The sequence below is a fragment of the Ischnura elegans genome, chromosome 12 (genome assembly GCF_921293095.1).
Source record: "Ischnura elegans chromosome 12, ioIscEleg1.1, whole genome shotgun sequence".
NCBI lineage: Eukaryota > Metazoa > Arthropoda > Insecta > Odonata > Coenagrionidae > Ischnura > Ischnura elegans.
The window spans coordinates 56,151,054-56,177,671 of NC_060257.1; the positions used below are offsets into that span (position 1 = coordinate 56,151,054).

The 26,618-nt window shown below is 38.1% G+C and overlaps 2 protein-coding genes across 4 annotated transcripts; one reads left to right on the forward strand and one right to left on the reverse strand.

The window, feature by feature from the left end:
- Positions 1-1,044: 1,044 nt before the first annotated feature.
- LOC124169658 (N-alpha-acetyltransferase 60) lies at positions 1,045-13,870 on the reverse strand. Of its 2 annotated transcripts, XM_046548310.1 has the most exons (8): positions 13,794-13,870; positions 13,603-13,720; positions 13,291-13,405; positions 12,021-12,185; positions 9,252-9,406; positions 7,354-7,590; positions 5,082-5,186; positions 1,045-2,160 (listed from the first exon to the last, which is right to left on the reverse strand). In XM_046548310.1, exons 2-8 carry the CDS (start codon positions 13,617-13,619, stop codon positions 1,983-1,985), a joined length of 972 nt encoding a protein of 323 aa, XP_046404266.1. In that variant the 5' UTR covers positions 13,620-13,720; positions 13,794-13,870; the 3' UTR covers positions 1,045-1,982. The 2 variants fall into 2 exon arrangements, with proteins under 2 accessions (XP_046404266.1, XP_046404265.1); XM_046548309.1 differs by lacking the exon at positions 13,794-13,870 and having other exon boundaries at positions 13,603-13,779.
- Positions 13,871-13,897: 27 nt separating this feature from the next.
- LOC124168987 (cytochrome b-245 chaperone 1 homolog) lies at positions 13,898-26,394 on the forward strand. 2 transcript variants are annotated; one of them, XM_046547415.1, is made up of 5 exons: positions 13,898-14,196; positions 14,277-14,318; positions 14,413-14,486; positions 18,072-18,304; positions 25,003-26,394. In XM_046547415.1, the coding sequence occupies exons 1-5, from the start codon at positions 14,091-14,093 to the stop codon at positions 25,238-25,240; spliced, it is 693 nt and encodes a 230-aa protein (XP_046403371.1). In that variant the 5' UTR covers positions 13,898-14,090; the 3' UTR covers positions 25,241-26,394. The 2 variants fall into 2 exon arrangements, with proteins under 2 accessions (XP_046403371.1, XP_046403372.1); XM_046547416.1 differs by lacking the exon at positions 14,277-14,318.
- Positions 26,395-26,618: the final 224 nt, after the last annotated feature.

Consider the following 26,618-nt stretch of genomic DNA (forward strand, 5'->3'; position numbering starts at 1 on the left):
AGGCTTCAATAACCTAAAGATAACAAAAGTGATTGGTTCTTAATAATATAAGCATGGTCTTTCTGTATGAATAGATTCATTAAAATCTTCTTTTTCCAAGTTATCTAAATAATATGCTGCATTAAATGATGCAGTGCAAAAAAGATGTACATATAAAGAAAATGTAGATATTAAAAAGTAACCAAACCAATCTATGAAGTTCTGTTTAATTGCATTCATGGAAAAATATTTGAGAGTCAAGGTCAACAAAGTAAAAATTCATAATATCTCCCGGACAAAATGCTAAATAAAAGGATGCCATGAAAATGGAATTGCATGGTCCTGCCAAGGATATTCCCTTCAGCAATTGAAATGCAGGTTATTCTGCAGACAGGAGATACGTACTAAAATTCAGTAGATAAGAAAATCCGAAGAAAATATTCCCTCAGTCAAAGGAAGAATTTTATATGATGACAATTGAGAAATAGTTACTTCCATGCATTATTATTTGCCTTCTTTTATAGAGAAATTTTGTCAAACATCTCCTCATCTACTCAACAGTTCGGGTACTACTCACTAGCCAAAGATGGCTGCAAAACTTCCGCTACATAGAGATGAATCCTAGTACCCTTTGCCATAGTGCAACAGCTGAGTAATCTAATTTCTCTGCCTAAAAGTAAGAAAGCTAAAATACAAATCTGCAGTGTCAGTTAAACAGTGCTTTAGGCAGTGGAAATAACGGGATCCAGGTGAATCCATTCAGAGCATATTTTAGCATTAGAAAGTACAGCTCTGAAGAAAATATATACATTTGTATCTGCAAACATCAGCAGTTCATACATTCACTGCTGAGGGAAATCTCTGGATCTAATGAAACATAGTGAAATTCAGCATCAACATAAGCATCTTACTTCCTTACCAAAAATAACCAATTCAACGATTCAGTTTGGTTAGCTATAGGTGAAAATAAAAATTGAACAACTCGGAGGAACTTGAGTTACAGTTATACGATCCATTATGTTGGTAGATGGCAGCAGTTAACTCTTTTTAAATCTAACATATTAGTGGCTGATATCAATAATTTACTTTTTATTTATTGTCAAAAGAAAATTCATTTCCATGACAGCAAGTTTAACGTTAGGCCTAGATGTAAAGCCATTACATCAGGTCACAAGGTAAGGTTAAGGAGGGAAATCTAGTTGATTCAGTTAAGTCAATGATATTGGTAGACGTAAGTTATTTACATCAGTACAGAATAGGCTTGTACTGGCTATTACTAAAACGTAGGTTAAAAATTATCACACATCACCCAAGGATTCTTTCAGTCTCATACTTGAAAAATATTTGATTAGATTTGAGCATAAGTGAAATTAGCAGAGCAGCTGGCTTACGCGTGCTAAGTTACAAGAAGAGTGTAGCTATTAAAAGTGACCATCCCCTTATTCCATTATAAAATACTTACTGAGATTAATACTGACCTCATGACTTTTCTCTCATTGTCATTCACTTAAAAAATCCTATTTTACCTTCCAGTACATAAGGAGAGGCTTAATGTAGCAGGACATCCCAACCTGTTTTTTAGGATTGTAAAGTTAACCAATATGTATGTGTATCATGACAAACCAAACTAGAGACTTAGATTCTACCTGTCTTAAAGCATAAAACAATCCAAAATGATAACAAATCAATCAACAGGTAATTGCCACTTGAAAAATCAAATAACACGTAAAAAGAGAAAATAACCCTTCATGCATAACAGCAGTCACTAATGCCGACAAAATTTTCAAGAAGCATGATAAATCATCAAAATATAGTAAACTACCTGAGAATAATGCATAAGTTTAAAAATTACATCCCTGAGCTTCGACTCTTTTCATAATCTTTCTCTAGTTCATTTACCTCAGGGATATTCTCAGTCATGCTTTTTATACAAGAAAAATCTTGGTTCAATCCTTCTCGTCAGTGCTTTGCTGGCACGGGGATCACCTCATTCCTCTGGAATGCTAGCTTCCGTAGTAGGATGCCAATGAAGCGGTCGTACTGCGAAGAAGTCTTCGCAGGGGGGGCCAGGCCCATCCAAAGGTAGCTCTGCTAAGTTGCGTCCACAGCCACAGCAAGGGCTGACGGCATGGCTGTGCCCAACCATGGTAGACAACACCACAACAGTGTTTCACATGGTCAGTACAGAAAGCAGTCAAGGTTTCACACAGAAAGATGACTAAGGGTTTGAAATCGAATGCCATATTTATTGGAGTAAATGATTTATCATTATTCATGTTCTTTTTATTTAGTTATTTATTTATTTTTTCATGTTCTACCCTAAATGTTGTGATGGATATACAGTAGAACCTCACTTATGAAACTTTCAGCGGAAAACCAAAAAAAGTTTCATAAGTGAGGAAGTTTCATATGTGAGGTTTTTCGGTTTTCAGCATGAAATCCTTTCCTATAGGGGCCGGTTTGTTTCCAGGATGCAATTACTCATTTGGAGGCAAGAAATTGAAGCCTAATAATCTTATTTTCACACAAGCAACACCACAGATGATGTGTTACTTTAAGAGAAATATAATTTTACATTCCTGAACAACATTATCCGCGGTTGAACATCTAGCATTTCTGGTACTGATCTGCAAGGCTATCATACTGGAGAGATTTCGGAATGATGACACTAAATGTTCACAGAGAAGCCAATTTTTGAAAAAAGTTGACTCATTAAAAGCAGTTTCAGGAAATTCATTTTACCACCTATAGGCAAACCCAAGATTGTAGATTAAAGAAATGAAATACCAAAGGAAAGTCATCAAAATTAACCCCATAACTAGGGAGCAAAATTTCACTAATGCATCACGAAGGCTTCACACCCTATGGACCAGGGTTCATGTCATGGCCGAGGCAGAAAGTCTTCAGAGATGGCTGTATCCCTGCTTGAAAGTAGTGTGGACGGAACTTCCAGTGCAACACCCTGTCCGGCAGATGGAACGTTAAGCCCTGGTTAAGCCTTTTGTTACAACCTGGCTAATTCCAACACAGGGTTTCTATACTCCCTCCCTTACCTCATGGCGAAAATGACCCCAGCTGTCGGTTTCCTCCCTCTAAATACCATGCCATAGATAATATGGAGCACCTGGCAGTGGCATAATTATGGTGGATCGATGAGGGGATAGATTCCCCTCCAAAGCCGCAGAGAATTGAAAAAAAATTTTAAAACAAAAGTCTAGCTTTGATAAACAACAACTGCATCTACTCAAAGTTAAACTTTAGGTGCCAAAATGAAGTTAAACATATTTAGAGGCATGCTCTTTTTTTAAATTTTCCGGGAATCCCCGATGCCTTGGGGGGGGGGGGAAGGGGGGTGCCCCTCAGGTACTACCATCACCCCCAAAGCATATTCCTAGTTGCGCCACTGGAATCCGGGATATTCCGTGACTAATTGTAAGGCTTTTCCGGTGCTTAGATCACTTTTTTTAAGTGAGCATTTGAAATAACCGCGCAACTGCCGTCAGTGATGATTGAACAAAAATATATTTAAGAGCTCGAAAAAATCTCCCCTCTCAAAAATGTTTACGCACTAAAAAAGAATTTTCCCGTGAAATTTTAGCAATAGTAGATTGAATCTACCGGGTATAGCTTCTCTGTCGGCATTCTTACGCGAATTCAGCGCCGGGAACTTCGACTCACAAGCCGTGTGACTCATCTTCACGTAATATTTTGCTTCCCCATATCTGATCACAACACCGGACACTTTATGTACTTCGGTATAATGGTTATAAGTCATTCCAGAGTCGAAAGGAACTGCCTTATCTTTCACGTTTTGAATTTGACTTTAATGATAACGTTACGACTGACGACGCGAGTTATTCTCCGAGGACATTCGTACTAACTCTCGTTCAGTTAAAAAATAAACGCTTACCAGCAGGCAGACTCAAGCTAATAGGTAATCAAGGTCCAACTTTGTTTCATTTAAACCCACTGAGATACAAGTTAGGTCAGTTTTGATCGGCGCGCCGCGTAAGCAACTTTCCCCCCGCTCAATTCGTCCCGCGGATGCGGGATTAGCCCGCGGAATGAGACCATGCATGCTGTTTTTACCATCGTGTTGAATCACCATCGGCTTACGTCTATACTGCAAATACGATAATCTCTTTTGGATGACCTTGGAAGCCAAATTTTTGGTACGGGAGGATTTTTAACGGCTCATTTAGGTGTTATTTCGCTGGGGCGACGGAAAACATAACCTTGGAAAATTCTAGACAATCTTCCGTTAAAGATAGATATTCCGTATTAACGATCATCTACTGCAGTTAAAATTAATATCTAATAAACAGCATCGCTCATTATTAAAACTTAGTATTCTTCATTTACATATTTATGTGATGAGCACATACTACCCCTGCTCCTGTGACTAAAATTGGCACGCGTACCGCAATCTTCTCGTAGAGCAGTTATCTGAAAAGTCGTATAAGTGAGGTATTTTATCTCATTGGACTGGAAAAATACGTTTCGTAACCGAGTTCGTCGTATAAGTGAAAAGTTTCATAACTGAGGTTGGAAATACATGGTTTCATATGGGGTTATTCACCGGACCAAAAAAAATCGGCGTATAAGTGAGGTCATCGCATAACTGAGGGTCGTATAACCGAGGTTCTACTGTATGTGCATTCTTAGGTATTTTTTGCTATGATTGATGTTAACTTCAAGATTTCATTTCTATGCCCTGATGTGTTAGTTGTGCTTAATTCCATTTGGAAATATTTGATAAATTTTGTACAAGTTTATTTTGTAATCTCTTTTGCATGTAATATCTTTTATGTACTTAATAGACAATTTGTCCAAGAACAATAAATATTATTATTATTATTATATTATTATTATTATTAAGGGTGGTCCAAAAATATTTTTTTTAAATATTGTAAGCTTGGACGAATATTTAAGTACAGTTACATTAGTAAACAAGCCACAGCAAAAATCCACCTGATCAAATGACATTTGACGCAGCTGAATGCCATTTGAATATTTCCAGAGAATTTAATCTAAATGTTCCAACCCCCATTATAAACATTATTGTCCCTCTACATATATTTAAAAAATATTTTAAAGGATATATCAATCCCCAGGGTGGATGTCCTCCGTTTATGTACAGAACGTATGTGAACCCGTCCTTGCATTTACCCTGGATTGAGTAATACAAGGGCAGGAAAGAATGTAACCTGTGAAAGATAAGAATAACATTAATTGCACATTTCGAACAACAGATAACACATCTAAAAATATCATTCCTACAGGTTACACTACTGAAATATCAGAGTTATTCAAGCACAACACTAGAGCATGGGGAGAGGATAATATCATTGATTCTCATGCCCCTATTAAAAAAACAGAGATCTCCATAGCTTAAATATGGACAGAAAAGTCAAATTAAATGAAAAATGAATAAATTTGAGAATCAATTTAAGTGGAATCACAATATTACGAACAGGAATATGATGACATTTTGCTGTTATGAACTTGTTTCAGCAATTTATACGAGGAATGAAGAATACTACATGTTTAAATTTTTTACTTAAGCTGTATTGCAACTCTCAAGGGAAAATGATAATAACCGGATGTGTGAAATACATCATTTTCGCTAATGCTATTCTTTAACATTGCATAATTTTGCCTCACAGAATGATTAAGGTAATTGTTTTGGGGGGTTGGTTCATTATCTAAGGCAATGACTTGTTTGCTATGCACACTGATATGCATAAACAAGAGTCTTTACGAAATTAACCAATCAGTTATAAACATTGTTTGCTTAGCTGGTGAAATTAAAACTTATGCTGAAGAGTCACCTTAAAAATAACTATCTTCTCAATTTTTCTCTTTACCAAACTTTTGGTATTGGAGTACCCTTCCCCTCACATTAATCCAGAACTGGACTGAATAAAACTAATTTTTAGAGGAGAATTCCAAATAAGGTATGACACGAAAGTCATGAAAGAACTGGGCACATCTTAGATTAATACAGCAGACTCCCGATTATCTGGCTGCGGTATATCTGCGCTGCGGATTATCTGTGCATGATTTTAACTCTCGCTCAATTTTTTCCACCATCTTTATAAAAAAAAAATCAGTCGTAAAATCACCGGAATTACTGCATTAATGCTACGATACACCAGGCTTATTGTTTCTGTTATAACCCCCTTCGTAAAATGGAAGTGATCCCGTGCTAGCTGCATTTACGGGACCACGGATACCCATCTCCCAGCATTTGCAATCTGGGCAACTAGTGCTAGAGGCGACTACGTGGCGTGGTGCCTGACAGTGTAGTTTCCGACGTCGAGCAGTGGTTTCAAAGCATTCGTGCTGACCACTTTTCTGTATCCGTGATCACTAAGCCATGGATGTGTGGTTTTCGAAACCAGGCCTTCCATGGAGCATTAATAATACAAGTAAAACGATGTTATCGCCGCTAAAAAGATCGCGAACTGTCAAAGAAAGCTCTCAATAAGTCCAGGAAGCACTCTAAAATAACAGAATAACTGCATACTTAATTAAAAAGAAGAACTTTGTGCTTTCACATTGATATTTATTCAAAAGTTTTCACCAAGTTACGCCTCAAACAATCAATTGCATAAATAATAATAAATTGTTTGTTTTACGTAAATTATGAATGAACATTAAAAGACATTAACCCTTTCGCTGCTGTTCAATCTCCGAAAACATACTCCTCACATGCGGCGAAAAGGTTAAAATGCATTCCGTGGGCCCATGGAGCAGGTACTTCCTGGATGGGTGTGGTACACCCTCCGAAGGGTCGCTAATCCGGGACCCTATCCTCGACGAGCTCATCCACGCAGGACACTCCTGCCAATCAAGCAATCAAGTAGGTCTTTGAGCCGTGTTTCTGCAACGAAAAATAACGATTTTGTTAACTTTGCTAAAAAACGTGGCTGCGGACAACCGTAAAATGACCATTTTCGCAAAATGAACAAAATCGTTATTTCTCATCACAGAAACACAGTTCAAAGACGTACTTGATTGCTTGATTGCCAGGAGTGTGATGAAAATGTTAATTTTTTGAGGATCGGATTGATTTATTGATTTTCAAATTGCAGTCAGAGCGGTCACTTTTCGGGAGGTAGGCGGATGATGAGCTGGTCGAGGATTCCGGGTCCCGGATTAGCAACCTTTCTGAGTGCTTCGGCGAAAGTGCTGACCGCATGGCAGGGACAAAGAAAAAGTACGTCCACAGCAGTGAAAGGGTTAAAACAAAAGTTTGGGTTATGCGTGTTATCAGATTATTCGTGCCGTTTCTCCCCATCATTAGCCCGGATAGTCGGGAATGTGCTGTACACACTAAAGATTGGAGAAAGAAGACATAGCCAAACATACCTGAAATTACGCCTCTCATAGAAACGAATGGCAGCAGAATTGGTGGCTAGGACATGAAGATAAAGAGCTTTCACGGTAGGAATGTGGTATGGGGGGGAATGAGGGGAAGGAGGAGACGTTGAGGAGGTTGGTGGGGTTGATGGGTCAGCAGTGAGATGAGAGACAAGGCTGTCCAAAAGAAGTGATGCAATCCCATTTCTTCTATGCTTCTCCACAACTCCAAGGCTTAATATATACCTACAGAAAAAATTAAAGATATTATTAACAACATCTTTCACTTACTATCACCATTGTCAAAAGTAAAACAATGCTGATTTTTGTTCAAACAAGGTCTTAAAGTTAACATATCTTTTTGTAACCATGTTATCTGTACCCGAATTTTATTTTTTGACATGTCATGCATTGGATTTATTTATATTTTTGTTGTATCTGATCTAACATGGCGAATAAAGCTTTATTATTAAAAATGACTGTTGTAAGGACATATTTAACCAATTTCCAACAAAAATATGTGCTTGATTTCTTTTTCCCATCACCAGGAGGAACTGAAAGATGTCACTTTCTAAATTCTAGGGAAACCTTCTAAGTAGATGTAATGTAATTTGAAAGCAAGGCCGGAAACCAAGGCCAAAACTGCTATGGAAATGACAATGGCTAAATTCCAATACCCTCTAGGGTATACCAGGCGTACCTAAATTTTTCCAGTTTCTGGAAGTGGTATCATGTTCTTTGACTATGAGCAAACTTTGCAATAAAAACAAAATGCACAATAGCTGGTAGAGCTGAGGTTGAACTATAGAGCTGTACCTACCTTCCTAAAGAAATACATCCACATACCACCCCGTAAGCCACCTAAAAAGGTGTGTGGCAGGGGGTGTTTAACACCAGCTGTTTAATGTAAAAAGCAAATGCTCAAACAAAATTACAACTAGTATTTATTTAAGTCCTTTATGGTTCTGAGGAAAAACAATTTTCCATATCTATCTTTTTGACAAAAAATTCTCTTAATTTATCGTTTCTGTCAGACCTGGAAATATAGTGGGGCTCTAATATGGTGTTCTCCACATCACTCTGAATTATGGTGCACAGACTAAATTTATAATTATATTATTTGTTCTCCATATATTATTTTATCAACCTACACTACTAACAGGTTAAAAATGGTTTTTAAAAAATAATGTACTTATGTTTCAAAGCCTCCTTTAGAAAATGTACCACCTTACTTTTGACTCGTATGTTTACGTTGTTTGTGCGTGAGCTTCCTCACTTTTCGATAGAAAGATATTTAGATACATAAGGCATTTGGTACAATTTCAAGTATTTGCGTGTGTACAAGCCCAGCTGATAATTTGAAGTAGTTTTTCCAAATTAAAGAGGGAACAGTTTCTTTTCGTAAAACTGTTTTTTAATGTAATAAAAATGAGTCGAACATGCCGTACTACATAACGATTGAAGCTCTTCATTGACATATTACATCCAGTACCCCACAGCAGAATTAATTTCTTCAACCTTACTAAAGAAGCAATGATTCTCTAAGCAACACTTATATATATGAAGACTGTTTCACTAATACAGGTGTATGTATTTTTTCAAACTCTATCACTTTCAACAGTAAAAATATTGGCGTACAAGTCTACTGGGATGCTAATGCAGTTAGAATAGCTGGAGCAATGTGACGGGCTTCCAACACTATAGAATTAACCAGTTATATCATTCACTTAACAGGAATTGGATATTGGCTAGGGCAATTTGACGATACAAACAATACTCAACCACAGTCTTAGATCCAAATTAAGAACATGTATTTTATTTTTAGTGAAACCAAAACACATAAAAACAAATATTCCCTCTAAGCAGCAAAAAACAAAGGTGAGTAAGTTCAATTGCATTTGGCTTACCCAACATGGACCTCCTTATGCGAAAGTAAGCTACTTGAGCTTCCTGCTTCAGGATTAGTACCAATACTGCTCTGTGATGATAAGCTTGGGCTCTCAGTAAATGATTTTGCACGAACAGTCCAACTACATGATGATGGCGAAAGAAGACCCCGATCCTTTGATGTAACATAAGAATAACATTAATGAGAAGCCAAAATTAATGTTTACAATACTATTCCTAATGGACATCACAGCAAGTACCTACAGCAAATTATGTAAACAATAGGGTAGTTTCCTTCAACAAAGAAAACGAAAAGCATTGATTGCGATTTGTTACCCACCACTAAAGTATTCATTATATACAAATTATTTGGTTTTAAAAATCCCAGTTTAGACGATTGGCAATGGTCAATTTTAACCTCATTTGAAAAAGGCCAGATTGGCGCCCATGCAATTTCACTCCACGTGACGTCACAGGGACCTAGTTTCTATACGAGTAGATAGGAGTTTTACATTGTCTGAGATTACTAACGCATGCATGAGGCACAGAGCTCAGGGAAACATCTCTTAATAATCACACATTAAAAAATTAAGTATGATAGGGGAATAATATCCCTTATTTAAGCCAAGCGCTACCTGCTAGCTGGGTACTCAACTACCTGCTAGCAGCCTGCGTCGTAACAGCGCTCAAGCCTTGCCCCAAGGTCACCTCACACGCCGACAGCTGGAACCAGAAATACGTCACACGGACTTTTCCCATCATTCCTACTTAGCCGTCATGTTTTCGTGCGCTTGAAAATTTTCACTTTTCATTTAATCACGAAAAATAGATATTGTCATTCGAAAATCTAAGAACATGAAATGCGCACTCCAGGAGTAATGATCTTTCGATTTAGGCAATAAAAAAATAATAGGAAACCACCCTATTCCTCAAATAACCAGCATGAGTGAGCAATGATAATATTCAAATAACATAAGACTTCCTTTTTTATTTCTATAACAGTAAAAAAAAGTTAAAGAATGATAAAATAAAATGTCATAAATATAATGCACACAAAAATTAGACCTTTGACCATCAAAATTATTCTATCATTTATTTTTGAATGAATTTATGTAATTCTAATTGGATTCATACAGTGCAAGAGTAGATTCTTCATAGAGACAATGATTCATCTAACAGATTTAAAAATTCAATGACTCCAAAACAATATATTCTATTTGAGGATAACTTGCCAGAAATTAAATTAATAATCAGAAATGTGAGGCCGTGCATCAAAATTCTATGATATCCCTTCAATAGGGTGGTTTCCTATTATTTTTTTATTGCCTAAATGTAAAGATTATTACTCCTGGAGTACGTATTTCACGCTTTTAAATTTTTAAATGACGATATCTATTTTTTGCGATTAAATGAAAAGTGAAAATTTTCTAGCACGCGAAAACGCGACGCGTAAGTATGAATGTCGGGAAATCTCTCCGTGTGACGTATTTCTGGTTCCCGCTTCCGCCTTGTGAGGTGACCTTGAGGCGAGTTGAGCGCTGATACGACGCAGGCTGCTAGCGGGTAGCTGAGTACCCTGCTGGCTGGTAGCGCTTGGCTTAAATAAGGATTATTAATACCTTATCAAATGAAGAAAACTTTCCGACCTTAGCCAGTTTTAATAAGTGATTATTAAGACATGTTTCCCTGAGCTCTGCGCCTCATGCATGCATTGGTAACCTCAGATGATGTATAACTCCTATCTTCTCACATAGAAACTAGGTCCCTGTGACGTCACGTGGAGTGGCACCGCATGGGCGCCAATCTGGCCCTTTTCAAATGAGGATAAAAATGGACCATTGCCATTCGTCTAAACCGGTATTTCTAAAACCAAATAATTTGTATATTATGAATCCAGTAATGGTGGGTAACGAATCGCAATCAATGACTTTCGTTTTCTTTGATGAAGGAAACTACCCTATGATAAAAATGGAAACCTTCACAATATGACATGTTTCTTTTAAAAAAATTCTGGGTGAAATCCATCTGTAATCGCTCAATGTCCTCTAGTCGATAGTTCTCGGTGGAGCTTCATTCCACAAACTGCTATTATTCTAGTGTCAGCGGCTGCTTTAAACTAAAAAGTTGCTGAATCACTTCATGGCTGACAACCTCTTAGTGCTATTTTAGAGTTCTCAATTGGGTTTTTACCACTACTTCATGAATACATTTGCATGTGTGGAATATCTGATCTACAATACAACGCATAATTCTACCGTTTCTTCCATTTTTTAAAGCAAATATTTGGATCTTACTCTCTAGAAAAATAAAGATCACCCTTAATTTAGTGGGGTATAGCAAGTTTACATTATTATCATTGGGAACATTGGGAAGGACATAATTCTACTGTTTCTTCCATTTTTTTAAGCAAATATTTGGATCTTACTCTATGGAAAAATAAAGATCACCCTTAATTTAGTGGGGAATAGCAACTTTACATTATTATCATTGGGAACATTGGGAAGGACATAATTCTACTGTTTCTTCCATTTTTTTAAGCAAATAGTTGGATCTTGCTCTCTGGAAAAATAAAGATCACCCTTAATTTAGAGGGGAATAGCAACTTTACATTATTATCATTGGGATCATTAGGAAGGACTATAATTTAGACTCCAATTGTTTTCAAATCATGACACTAAAAATTATAATAAAACTGAGATGTTTCAGTAATTTAAGATTAATTTTTAGGCACAGACATTTCTTTCAATTATAAACAATTCAATACTATAAATCAATATAAAAGTACTAACCTCTCGATTCAATTTGGCATATGCTTTGATTTCGGCAACAATTAGACCAATAATAACACCCTGATAAACTGCAGCTAAGGAATAAAAGCGAGGATCTGAAGTGATGTCTATGTACCACGAATCTGGGTAGTCAATGGGAAACCAGTCACGGCATAATGCCTGAACCTAAAATGATACAAAAATCAATTTTACTATTAAATTTAAGCATTCAAATTATTTCACTCACACAGTGATTCAACCTGGAGGTTGGTTAGGATACATAAGGTTAGGGTTCACCCCAGACTGTGCTGCAGATGTATGAATCTCACATATTCCAGGTTGAGGAGCTACTTTTTTTCTTAGGCCACCTTCCCAAGCAGCGCACTCAAAATTTATACCGTATCCCAAGGGATCACTTGCATGACATGACTGGCTATTAAAAAAAGCCTTTTACTCCATAAATGAGTTTTTCTAATGTGAAATTGTGTTGTCCTTTATAGATGCATAATACTATTGATTTTGCCATATGTATTTTGTGTATTTGTTCATTATGTATACCATTTACATGCACATTTTATACCATTATGGTGGCATAATATTTGCATAATCCTTGAATATTATGTGCATATTATTTGTTGTTGTCATGACTGGTTTGTGTTTGGAGAAGTGTTTAAAAAATTAATTTTTAATAAGCTTCTAACTATAACTATGCCTTTCAAAATATTAAAAAATTCTGCAAGCAATATAAAGTTGTTACATCATTACGGAGAAGAGAGAAACAGCATCTACTTTCTTAACTATGTATAGAATATAGTTAACCTAAATTGTACATCATACATTTTAAGCAGTTATTCCAGCAGATTCCAGGAGTAGTAGACGATGAGTCTTTTGGATAGCATCCTCATCAATAATTTAAAACAAAACATTCACAAAACGAAATTCGAGCGATAGGTATACCTTTAAATACAATGGTATAACCCCGAAAAAATTGTTATTGTTGAAAATTAAAGATTTCACAGGTAAAATTATTTTAAAAAATAGCTTCTTGAACACTGACAGAAACAATATATTTTGTCTCAAAGAAAATAATAACTTAATCTCAATTGAAGAAGTTTATTATGTTTTTCCATAAATTATAACCATTACGAGCAACGAAATTATCTCTGCCAGTACTTCAATTCAAGTGAACGATCGTTAAAGAGTGGAAACATAGTAATTTAATGTAAATTACTGAGAGTATCATAAGAAATACCTTATAAAACGCTCTCAGGCAACCATATGAAATAATTACCTCTTCTAGGTCAGATGGGCACAAAAACCTAAGTTGAAGATTCGACAGACTACAGAGTGGTACAGGCTTTGTCATACACGACGACCTGGGCTTCTTAACCAGCTCGCCCGCATACCTTTAAATGGTGAATCATATTACATGATTTGTGTGATACGATGGCTTTGCTTTTCGCAATTAATAATAGTTCAATGACATTCATAAAGTACAAGTAAAGCATAAATCATTTGAATTGAAATCATATTGTTGTGAAGTTAAAATAACTATAAAAACATTCACCCTCTAGCAAGTACAGAAAAACATGAAAATACCTACCAACTCAATCCAGCCATTTAGCCATTTATCGCGGACAATTCGTGGCAAGGCTCATTTCTTACGACTGGATTCCAATTAATTCTTCAAAATCCTTAGGGAAATCTCCTCCGCGTAAGACCTACTTCAGGAAATGTCATGTGCACCTTAATTCCTCATTAAAAGAAAACGTAAATACAAACATTTTCACATACCTGTTTATTATAGCAATGGCACCACTAGCGGTGACCGAGGGAACTACTCCTGCTTCCTCAGAAACAAACTACGGGCGTAATTCTAAGTTTTGAAAAATATTTCGTGAGGTTCGTGAGGTCATCAACATGAATAGAAAACACACCCCTTTTTATGTAGTCACGATCGTAGTCTCGATGGTTCCTATGAGCCTTGTGCTCTAATATGCACGAGAATGTGACGCTATTGGTGACTTACGTTGCTGCATTCCATTTAATTTATTATATTCCTTTTGATTAATATCTAACGCTAATGCGTATATGAACTCTTTCTGTGCTATGGCTATATTGTCCATCAAATACATGACGCCCGAAAAATTACACATATCCCAAGGCCCAGGCTGGCATTCTTTTGTGATATTGATAGGTATGTTTTTATTTAGAGGAGTAGCTGATAAACGATTTCTGGACCGAGAATTAATCTTGTGTATTCAATAATTGTTTCAGGATTTTTGTCCTTCAGCTTTTGGTCTGCTCTTTATATTTCAAGTATGTGCTGAGCTTATAACTTTTTCAATACTTTATATTAAATATATGAATTCGATATAAGCATTTATCTACCAGTATTCCTCTTGATTTCCAGATGGACTGGTTACCAAAGTTGGTTACATCGTGGGCAGCCTCATTTTAGGACTAGTTTGCATGGATGATTGGGAGGTGAGAACATTTATTTTCTGTATTTATGCTTCATTAACAATTTACTCATTAACCCGGTGAAACCTTGGTCCGAATCCTTGCTCAATTTCATTGGGTTACATTGTATTATATGAAATAATCTTAATAAATTCATAATATGAACTGCAGAATGGAATATGAGATGTACCTAATTGTCAGTTGACAGAGACTTGTGAAGGAGAAATGTAAAAAAATATTAAATTATGACGCTTACATATGTGAGGAGAAAGACAAAATCGTTTGGTATCTAACAAGACTGTTAAGGCCTGGTTACACGATACATTAACACGTACGGGTTAATGTCTAAATGTATGAACGCGTGAATGACCACGAAAATGTACCGTGTAACCACCCAACTTGTGTGAATGCATGAACGGAAAATAGAACCTGTTCTAATTTGGTTTATGCATTCGTACATGTTCCGTTCCGGTCCACCAAAATCATTCACGCAAACGTACATTAACTTGTACGTGTTAATGTACTGTGTAACCAGGCCTTTATATAAGTCTCTATCTTAAGATAGTGAGCAAGAAGGTTTCGGTTGAAAAGTGATATTGAAAATAGTGGTATTGAGCACCAGACTAATGGGAGAATTATTAACTGCTTAAGAAAGTGTATCTGATTGCAATTGGTGTGGTACACAAGGAGAAAATTGTTACATAGGGCACCACTTTATGATTTATCGGGAAACTGATGCTTGTAGCCAAGAACATAAGCTGGGAAATCATGGATTGAGTGAACATACAATACTCAGGCAAAAAGACTGTTGCCAAAAGAAGTAGGGTTTGTGCTATAAGAAGAAAGCAGAAATTGGGAGTCATAGTCCGACATTTCTTTCTCTCACATATTGGGTCAAACCATATAGTATGAATTGGTCGATCCAGTGAACCGTACATTTTTGAATATTGTATTAAAACTTGAGAGAGATATTTACCAATCTGTATCAAGTATTACCACAAACACTGCAACTGTCCGAAGAAAGTTTCAACTGGACAAATTTCAACGATGTGAAAGACTATAACTATCCTTTGAGTTGGAACTTTGAACGTTCTTAATAATTATATTCCAGTTTGAGGATTTTTTCAAAAATATAGCAAGAACTACCACACTCATTGATCCAACTTGATCAGTAGCCAGCTCAGTCTCTTTGACTCCAATTCCATTGGGCTCTTCTCAGCTCACGAATCAAAGCAGCACGAGTTAAGGATGGAGGGAAATCGCTGCAATTCAGTGTCGGCTAGAACCTATAGTTAGCACAGTGTCTGGGGTATGCTTCTGCAAAGTATACTATTTCTATACAAGCTTGTGCTTTCATCAGAAAAAAATTGGGTGTACCTCACAGTAATAGTACTTCCATGTGTCACTAGGAATCAAACATCTGCTGAGCATTAAAACAAGTACAATGAACATATATCTTTGAACTATTTCGTTTTTATGCTGATGTGAGATTCATACGCTAGTGCACACTGCGTGTAGCCAGTGGTAAAGGGGTTTACATATAGCCAGGCACAAGGAGTCTCCCCTCATCACCCTCCTCCCCTCCTACCACTGCAGTCCACTTCACCCATCTCTGTAACTTCTGATGTGGACTCAAGTCCTAGTTATTACTTTTTTCATTTATTGTATTAAAAAAGGAGAAAAAAATACAATCATAAAACGTAGCTCGTAGTTTCTTTGGTCCAAATTTTTTCAAGACTTTACATTCAGAATTTCAGTGAAATTTGTAATAATGGAATTAGTATTCGTGCGAACATTGCTCTCACATTATTTAGATGATTGGAAGGAGAATATGAAATATGTAATCTCTGAACTTTGTGTGAATTGCAAGGTGTTTTCTACACTCTACTGTCATCTGGGATCACACAACCTGTGGACATCAGTGACAATGTATTAAATCATCTGTCTTTGCAGAAGTTCCCTACTTTAGTTCAGTATGTATGCTGAGAATGTTCACATGGCACATGTTTAAAGTTAGTGGAGTGAGGAACGACCTCTGCACGTTAGAGCTCATTCCATCTGAATTAAGGTGACTCTGCACGTAATTTGAAGTAAATATGTACTTCAAACTTAATTCTGTACAAAATTTCCCCACCGGGTTGTCAGGCCTTCACTATGAATTATGTGCAGGCAAAATGAAAAGTCTCATTCAAAAATGCTTTGTGGCATTCAGTGGCGGCGCATACATATACGCATGTTAGCAACTGAACACCCAAAGATGAATGAATTATAAGAGAAAATTATGTACTCCTTTGCAAAGAGAGATAAAAATCCTGTCCACATGAAGATGGGATATTAAGCTCCAAACACTACTGCTATCTCCTTGGTGAATTCACCGCTCTACAAGTGTGGGATCCCACGGCATTGCACCGGCTGCATATTCGGACTATGCGATTGCTTGTGGGTGCACAGGCAGGACGAGGAAATCGGGGGGGGGCATGCCATGTTCAAATGGGCGCTGGGAGCAAACTCAGCACGGCGCGAGTGTGCACCTGCATATTTAGTGAGTAACTTGCAGTTAGTGTAGCGGTGTAGCTGCCCCCTACACTACCTGTGCTCAGGTTCCTAGTCCATCAATGCATTCACTGCGATTTAGCAGCATTCATTTGAACTTCATGCCCTTTTTCATCATTGTATATCTTCTCTAATGCACACCCTGGATATATAACCACCAGCCGCTACTGGTGGCATTGATGAAAGTGGAGTAGGCTTTGAAAATCTCAATGGAATAGAACATCGACTGAAGAATAGCATATCAATTGTGAACCTGCTGAGAATTAATACTTATTCTAACTAATTAATGAAGGATCTAAGACACAGACTGCAATTAAGAAGGAGGGTGCAAATGAGCATATATTATAAGTATCAACCAGATAAATATCAGGACTGGGAATCCTAATGTTTAAGATGACTTTGAAAAATGACAGTCAGCAACATTGGAGTGGAAAAGGGGAATATAAAAATGTGTCTACCCTGCCGTGAGGAACTCAATGAAAGGACTTGCATGAAGTGAAATTTAATCTGTGTATCTATCCTTTATTATCTTAGTGATGCTTTCCATCGAGATGTTTCAGGGAATAATTTGATTGTTATAAAAATTTCCAAATATTAAATTCAATAAAACGATACTATTCTAGCATTTTACAGAGTGACAGATTAAGGATGAGGGTGTTTTGAAGTAGGCAGGGGTTTCTCTCCTGTAATTTCTGGAAAAACTGAATCCATGGTATGGAATCCATGTTTAAGGTCTCCTATGAAGTTTTTTATTTCACGAACTTAACAATCAATGTTTGTAATAAATTGATGAATATCTTGAAGCCACTTGTCTACATACATATATCAGGTCTCAGAAATATTGTCACTGAGAGCTATATGCATACCACCGAGGTGACATGGGGAATAATGAACATCCCCCATGCAAAACATCGTCTTTAATGCACCCCTGATTATATGTGCTGGGGGCTACTATGCTACCAGCAGTCTGCTTACATTAGAGAACCCAGCCTCTACTCTTCCAAACTGTGCTCTTGACCAGAATTTTTGTTGAAGAGAAAATCTTTGTGATTACAGGATTGGGTTCTTGACCGTGATGCCGGCCTATGCACTGTGACTCGTTGTAATTGGTATGGGCGTCTCCGCTGCCAAGCCTCTGAGTCATCAGTTGTACAAGCTAAGCTTGGAGACGTTTTGGCAGCATTTGTAAAACGTGATAAGGGTCTCACCCTGGTCCTCAGCTCAGGAACAACAATATCCTCAACTCATGAAAGACGGACAAAGATCAAGAAGAATAGCTCCACTTTCAAGTAAGTCTTTATGCATGTTGAGCATAGCCTGTCAATTTTTTCATAGTATTGCAATCCTAAGATTGGTACACGTACTACAGTCCTTCATTTCTCTTTATCCCATACCTGTTCTTTTACCTTGCTGAGGCCTTTCTTGATCTGTCCTGCTGTCAGAGTGAAAATGATTATCCTTGAAAGCTTACGATGAAAGCTTAACTTTGCAAATTTATATCTTTGCTTGTGTGCATGCTAAAATAATGAATTATACGTCATATTTCATTTTAAATTCTGATTTGTCCATGTACAGGGTGTTAAGCGACGAGAAGAATCGGGGACTGTGCGTGGGGATCGGGGATTTTTAGTCCCTGGAATGGTAGTTTCCTTCATCAATGAAAACGCAATTGATTGCAATTTTTTACCCACCATTAGTGTATTCATAATATACAAATTATTTGGTTTTAGAAATCCCAGTTTAGACGAATGTTAATGGTCAATTCTAACCTCATTTGAAAAAGGCTGGATTAGCGTCCATGCGATGCCACTCCACGTGATGACACAGGGACCTAGATGCTGTTCGAGTAGTCAGGAGTTTTACATCATCTTAGATTACCAATAGGGTAGTTTCCTTCATCAAAGAAAACGAAAGGCATTGATTGTGATTCGTTACCCACCATTAGTGTATTCATAATATACAAATTATTTGGTTTTAGAAATCCCAGTTTAGACGAATGTTACTGGTCAATTTTAACCTCTGTTGAAAAAGGCTGAATTGGCGTCCATGCAATGCCACTCCACGTGATGTCACAGGGGCCTAGATGCTGTTCGAGTAGTCAGGAGTTTTACATCGTCTGAGGTTACCAATGCATGCATGAGGCACAGAGCTCAGGGAAACATGTCTTAATTATCACTTATTAAAACTGGCTAAGGTCGGAAAGTTTTCTTCATTTGATAAGGTATTAATAATCCTTATTTAAGCCAAGCGCTACCAGCTAGCAGGGTACTCTGCTACCTGCTAGCATCCTGCGTCGTATCAGCGCTCAGAGCCACGCCCCAACGTCACCTCACTTGCCGCAGCAGGAACCAGAACGACATCACACGGAGTTTTTCCCGGCATTCATACTTACCCGTTGCGTTTTCGTGCACTTGAAAATTTTCACTTTTCATTTAATCACGAAAAATAGATATCGTCATTAAAAAATCTAAAAGCGTGAAATACGAACTCCAAGAGTAATAATCTTTCGATTTAGGCAATAAAAAAATAACAGGAAACCACCCTATTATTTTTGCAACTTCTTGTGGAAGATATGTGCTGCAGACTACATATTTAGTTTTTCCCGTAGACTATTATCAGTGCCTTTCCCTTGGGCTACAACCTTGTCGCGGTGGAAAGGCTTGCGCGCTCCTATGACCCCTAGAGCTGCACTGGCGGGATTAATTCTAAATTATTCCCGGTAGGGCCACCCATGCCAGATAGGTCGAAGGGTAGGAGCCAGACGAAAGGTAGTCCGCGTGATGGTGTCACGTAAAAAACACTGTTGGAATGGAAGTGGGAAACCCTACCAACTATCTCTTCCCTGAACACATGGAGTACAACCAAATGAGCCTCGGAATCTCATCGCCCGGGACCCGTCCGCAAAGGGCGGGTGTCGGGCACGGCAACGAGGTCGGCAAGGTCCTCGGGGTCGCCAACATGCGAAATCCTTGCAGAGACTTATCATCATCAACATCAGTGGCAGCAGCAATGAAGAAAGAAGAAAAAAAGACCAAGAGGATGGAGAAGAAGAAGTCTGCTATAAATGTGGGGACGTGGAATGTGAGGACTATGATGAGGGCGGGAAAGTTAGAAAATATCAAAAGGGAAATGGATAAAGGGAGGATAGATATCTTAGGATTATGCGAGGTGAGGTGGAGGGATGGGGGGGACTATTGGAGTGATGGGTATAGGGTTATATATAGTGGAGGGGAAGAAAGCCAGCGAGGGGTAGCTTTAGTATTAAACGGGAAGATGGGTAAGCGTGTGGTAGGTATAGACCAGGTAAGCGATAGGATTCTGGTGGTAGAAATTGAGGCGCGGCCCACCAACCTTGTGGTGGTCCAGGTTTACATGCCCACTAGCAATCATAGGGAGGAAGAAGTAGACGAGGTGTATGAACAGCTCGAGGAAATAATTAGAGACACACCGGGTAAGAAAAATCTGGTAGTGATTGGGGACTGGAACGTCTCAGTCGGGGAAGGGAGGGATGGAAACGAAATAGGAGATTTTGGTCTAGGAAAACGGAACGACAGGGGAGAGAAAGCAGCAGAATTTTGTAGGAGAAACAAATTATTCATCACAAACACATGGTTCAATCATCATAAAGGGCGAAGGTACACGTGGAAAAGTCCAGGGGATGCGGGGAGATATCAAATAGACTACATTATGGTAAGACAGAGGTTTAGGAACAGTGTGAAAAACTCGCGCAGCTTCCCTGCAGCGGATGCGGATTCGGACCACAATCTAGTGCTCATGAAATGCAACGTAAGATTCAAAAGACTTATGAAAGTTAGGAAGGCGAAGAAATGGAACGTAGAAGCCCTGAAGGGGAGTATGAGGAGAGAATATCAGGAGCTAGTGGACATTAGTATACGGGAGATTGAAAGTACCAAGACGGTAGAGGAAAGATGGGATAATATAAAAACGGGAATAGTCAAAGCGGCGGAGAAGTCAATTGGTTACGTTGACAGTAGAAGGATAAAGAAGCCGTGGATAACGGAGGCAATGGTAAATGAAATGGAGGAGAGGAGGAAGTGGAAGAACGTGGACACAGAACAGGGCAAAAGAATGTATAGGGAATTGAATAATCGATTACGACGTGAAACTAAGAGGGCAAGGGAGGCTTGGTGGAAAAGACAGTGCGAGGAAATGGAAAAGTTCCAGAAGGATGGAGAAGTAGGCGCGTTGTACGCCAAAGTTAAGTCGCTATCGGGCGGCAAAAGAGGACAAGCCATGTCTAAAATTAAGGCTAAAGATGGGAGGATGCTAACCGAGCGAGAAGAGGTACAGGGTAGGTGGAAGGAATACGTGGAGGACCTGTATGACGGAACGAACAGACCAGAGAGATTGACTCTAGAGGAGGAAAGTGCAGTGGAGGAGGATAATCTTGGGCCGGAGATATTAGATTCAGAAATAGAGAGATCACTCCGTGATATGAAGGCTAGGAAAGCAGTAGGCGTGGACAACATCCCGTGTGAGCTTCTGAAGAATCTAGGGAAGGAAGGTAAGAAAAGGTTTTTCGAACTAGTGCGCAAGATCTATGAGGAGGGATGTTGGCCGGAGGATTTCGTGAAGACGGTTTTAATTCCGCTTCCGAAAAAGAAGAAAGCTGTGGAATGCGGAGATTATAGGACTATCAGCCTAATATCCCATGCGGCTAAAGTAGTGCTGAGGATATTGAACAGACGAATGGAGGCGAGGGCAAACGAGTATTTGGGCGAAGATCAGTTTGGTTTCAGAAAAGGGAAGTCAACTCGTGATGCAATAGCAATAATGAGGGCCCTCGTGGAGAGGAACCTAGAATATGAGCAGGACGTATATGTGTGTTTCGTGGATTTTGAAAAAGCGTTTGATAGGGTGAACTGGGTAAAGTTAATGGATATTCTCAAGAGAATAGGTGTAGATTGGAGGGATAGACGACTGATTTGTAATCTGTATATGGCCCAGACTGCGCAAGTGAGGATAGCGGACGGAGAATCTGGGTGGGCAAGCATTGGCCGAGGTGTGAAGCAAGGCTGTCCTCTATCGCCACTGCTCTTTAACGTGTATGCTGAAGAGATGGTAAGGGAAGCGTGGGATGAGTTAGAAGCTGGGATAAAAGTGGGAGGAATGATGTTCAAATCAGTGAGATTTGCGGATGACCAGGCATTGATCAGTCAGTCAGCAAGGGGGCTTCAGGCCCTAGTGGATGCGTTATGCGAACATTGCGAGGAGTTTGGGATTAGGATTAATCACAGGAAAACTAAGGTAATGCGGTTTTGTAAAGCATCACGAGCGAGGAATGTGAGACTCAAGATAAAGGTGGGTGGTGAAAAACTTGAGCAGGTTGAGCAATTCAACTATTTAGGCAGTTCGTTAGAGGAAAACGGATACAGTAGTAAGGACATGAGGAAGAGAATAGCATTAGCGAAGGAGGCGTTCATGAGCAGGAAGGAGCTTCTGAGAGGATCGTTGTGTAAGAGTTTAAAGAAAAGGTTAGTGAAGAGTTTGGTTTGGAGTGTAGCTCTCTACGGTGCGGAAACGTGGACTCTGAGGAAAGAAGACGAGAGAAGATTGGAGGCGTTCGAGATGTGGGTATGGAGAAGAATGGAGAGGGTGAAATGGACGGAGAGGAAAAGGAACGACGAAGTGCTGGATATGGTTGGCGAGGAGAGGCAGCTCTTAGATGAGATACGCAGAAGACAGAAGGTTTGGATGGAGTTAGTGCTTAGCGGTGAGGGGATGTTGAAAATGGTGTTGGAGGGTAGAATGTTGGGGAAACGAGGGAGGGGAAGGAAAAGAATAGGATTTTTAGATAGATTGAAAGAGAGTAGGCCTTACAGTGAATTAAAGAAGGCAGTGCTGGAAGGAAAGGGAGGCTCCCAGATCACCTCTTTAGTACTCCATGGAAACCTACCTTAATCGGTAGAATACTATAATAATAATATTATCAGTGCGGACTTCTAATCCAAAGTAAAAAAAGAGTATGATGCAGTTTAGAACGTGGTTCTAGAGTTGGAATATGAAAATCATGCAAACTAAACTGAGAAGGGAGGTGGATGAGGTTCCCATTTCTGATGTATCTGAATAAAATCAATTTGAGAGCATTTACAAGTGTGAGAAAAAAGACAGATCCGCAACCACTGCACGGGTCCTGTGTCACAGTTTACGCAGCTGCAGGATCAAAGGAAAATGGAAGTTGCTGAAAGAGCCCTAGGCTTCTGGAGGCTGTCTAGGGCTTTTGAATGTGAGGCCCCCAGCATAGGCATCATTATTTTCAAGTTGTTTTTATCTACGCAAGTTAAATTTCTTAAATAAAAAGGGAACCCTGGAAATGGGCCACCAGCGCATTTCCTAGTCTTAAATGGCTTGAAAAATTGAGAATAGATATCTTTAGGAGCAATATGGAGAACATAATATTGGAGCCCTATTATATTTCCAGGTCTGACAGAAGCGATAAGATAGATATTTTACGGAATGGATAGATTTGGTTATTCGTTTTTCCCTCGAACCATAAAGGACTTAAATAATCGCTAGTCGTAATTTTGTTTGAGCATTTGCTTTTCATATGTAAACAGCTAATGTCCTAGCACCCCCTGCCACACGCCTTTTTAGGCCGCTTGAGAGGTAGTATGTATGTAGATGCATATAATGGCTAAGGTTGAACGTGGCGCTTCGTCTCTGGATTTAACTCATAACTAGCCGGCCACCCAGCGATGGTCTGGAAGGATGAGAAACTTAGAACTTGGAATTCATGGTCATATTAACCTCTCAATACGAAAATTTGAATGAACGTAAGAAGAAACATGATTTGTTGGTGGGCACATTTAAAAGGACAGCAAGGTAATTCATGGGCAATTTTTGTTTGAAAGTGTGAATCTTCAGGGGAAAAATATTTTTGGATGGCGGGAAGTTAAAATAATTTATAAAATGCCATAACTTGTTTACTTTTATGATACTTGCATGTAATTTATAGATATGTAGTAGGCGTCCGTTTTAAATTTCTGTTTCGCACCCATCTCTTTCCATCTGTGGCTTTTGACCGGCTTCGAGAATAAGCCAATAAGTAGATTAAGTTAGTGAAAGCTTCAATAAAATTTCTGTGATGATTTGACAGTAAAAAGGAGTGTTGTTGTGTTTTTTATTTATTTTTTTTTTTTAAGAGCCTCTTATATTAAAAATGGTAGGATTTGCCCATATGGCTGTGGGTGGAAATAGGTTAAAAAACAATAATGCTCATAAAAACTCAGCAAGGCAGAATGATCTGCTGCTTGTTTATATGTTGTATGCACAAGGAGTGTTCAGGAGCACATGTTATATGGCCCTTCGACTTCATAACAAGCTCCCACCTGATCTTAGGAGTCACCTAAATATGGCTTCATTTAAGAGTAATCTACTCAGATGTTTGAAATTAAAATTACATTACTCAATTGCTGAATGTTTTAATGATGTCTGATATATAATCATTTAAAAGAGGATGTCTGTTTGTATGTCTGCTATGTGTTTCCATATAGCTGCATGAATTGTGACCAAAGTTAGTAAATAGGTTCATCTCATGCTCCCAGACACCATAGTGCTACTGCTTGCGTCCGATGTGTCCTTTCGGTTGTTTTCTCATTACTTTTGTTACACCACGTCATACAACTTCTGCAGTTGAAAACCCTGCCAAGTAGGCACAACTCTTGACATCGTTGATAGAGAACAATCTGATAGAGGAAACGTAAAAATTCTGCTTTGTAATCATGAATTCCTAGTCTCAAGTTTCCCACTTCTCTGGGTAACATCCTTCCTGAGCAACTTGCTATTGTATAATATATATGTCTTGTAACGATTGTTTTCATTTTATTATATTTTCTATTTATAATTGTGTAATTTTACATCCTGTCAAGTTCTATATCAAGTGTTACATAGGTACATATAACGACATGATCGTTGGAAAAATAAAACTTAATTTTTATTAATAATAAATATGTACTCTCATTTGTAGGAAACTTCAAAATGTAGCTAAAGAAATTACTCGGTTCCTGCATCTGGACCGAATTGAGGATGATCTTCACAAAGGAGGATTGAGGTCATTATCGAGAGATGTTTTTGGCACTTCCCTGGAGTATCATGATGCTGTTGCAGATCCTCATCCACAGGAAGTCATTGCATCGGCTACAAATCGAGAGTTCATCAATGTCATATTTGAGCTTCCTCAACCGCTTGAGGTTCAGGTTGATTAGTTAATCAAAAGTGTGAGTAGCTTGTGATTAAATGTAAGTAAAGAAGTTAATGAATTCTTATACAAAATGATACATATATGTAGAGTATTTTTACAAGATATTTTTACTAATACAGTGTGATATCAGTTTCCTGTGAAAATTGGTGCTCCCTTGGTGGGAATTTATGTCAATGCAAAGGTGCTGTTTTTTTGTTTTCAAGGTTGTGATTTCACTTAAGTTCAGCTTCATCAAACCATTATCTATTTATTGCTGTCGTTACCATTTCATTGCTGGAGGAGGCTAATGATATTTTGATTACTGGTCAAATAGTGTTAGGAAACAGGAAAAAAGATTTCTTATTCTTATAATATTTCCAAGTATAGAAATAGATAAATATATTCCCTGTGTTTTTATCAGCTAGCAGGCATTTGAGAATTTATTTTTGGGCTTTCTCAAGATTTGTATGATATTTATGTCAAGTGTAGCAAATCAGTGCTTGTGGTTGATGCTAATTGAGAAATTTGAATGTAGAAAAAAATTAGGGACTATCTATTTTGAAGTGATTGTTGAAGGCTGATAGAAATAATAATGTGCTATAAACTAGGTATTTATTTTTAATGAGGCAGAGTGACTCAAATTTTGTATGATGCTTGCACACAATATGGGTCTTATTATAGTAATGATTCACTTTGTATATGCCTATTTAAAATGTGGTAAAAATGAATATTTGTAATATTCATTCAAACTTGATTTTAGTTTGGTAATAATAATGAATTTCTGGTGTTTTTTAAAATTACCATTCAATATACTAACTCATTATAAAGGGTCATCTGTTTGAAATGTATTTTCAACAATTTTTAGTTTTAATAGACTTAATAACTTGTTTCCAAGATTAGAATAACTTGTTTCCTGAATGGGATTATTTTTGTCCTAACTGTTCTTCGAAAGCATTCATTCCTTCCGTGACACTGTGAGAATTGTCAATAGACCATTTTTTACAAGTATATTACAGAGGTGCTATTTGGATGGAAAAGTTATCAGAGAAACATTTCAGTACGTGATGTTACGGAAGACTAGGTTTTTATTTGTATTGTGAAATCCCATCTAGTTTGAATCATGTAACTATTACAAAGGGCTCTCATGTTACATATTCAGGGGGGGATCCAGGATTTCTTTTTGGGGGGGCACAAGCAAGGCCGTATCCAGGATTTTGTTCTGGAAGGGGGGGGGGGCACAAGGATACCCCGTCATACAAAGTGAATGCAATGATAAGGGGACTGTATTAAAAATCTTGCATATTTTTTAAGGGTCTGGGGGGGGGTCACGTGCCCCCCATGCCGCCACCCCCTTAGATCTGCCTATGTACATGTTACTATTGTCAGGAGAGGCAGCTCACTCT

What these genes read in the sequence shown, in the direction of transcription:
- LOC124169658 (XM_046548310.1), bottom strand. An exon ending in TATGAGAGGCGTAATTTCAG is followed by an intron (nt 5,187 to 7,353) that starts GTATGTTTGGCT and finishes TATCTTTCACAG; the next exon opens with GTTACATTCTTTCCTGCCCT. An exon ending in CATCCACCCTGGGGATTGAT is followed by an intron (nt 2,161 to 5,081) that starts ATATCCTTTAAA and finishes TGCTTTCTGTAC; the next exon opens with TGACCATGTGAAACACTGTT.
- LOC124168987 (XM_046547415.1), top strand. Translation starts at nt 14,091, where the DNA reads ATGAACTCTTTCTGTGCTATGGCTATATTGTCCATCAAATACATGACG. An exon ending in TTTGCATGGATGATTGGGAG is followed by an intron (nt 14,487 to 18,071) that starts GTGAGAACATTT and finishes TTGTGATTACAG; the next exon opens with GATTGGGTTCTTGACCGTGA. An exon ending in AAGAATAGCTCCACTTTCAA is followed by an intron (nt 18,305 to 25,002) that starts GTAAGTCTTTAT and finishes TCTCATTTGTAG; the next exon opens with GAAACTTCAAAATGTAGCTA.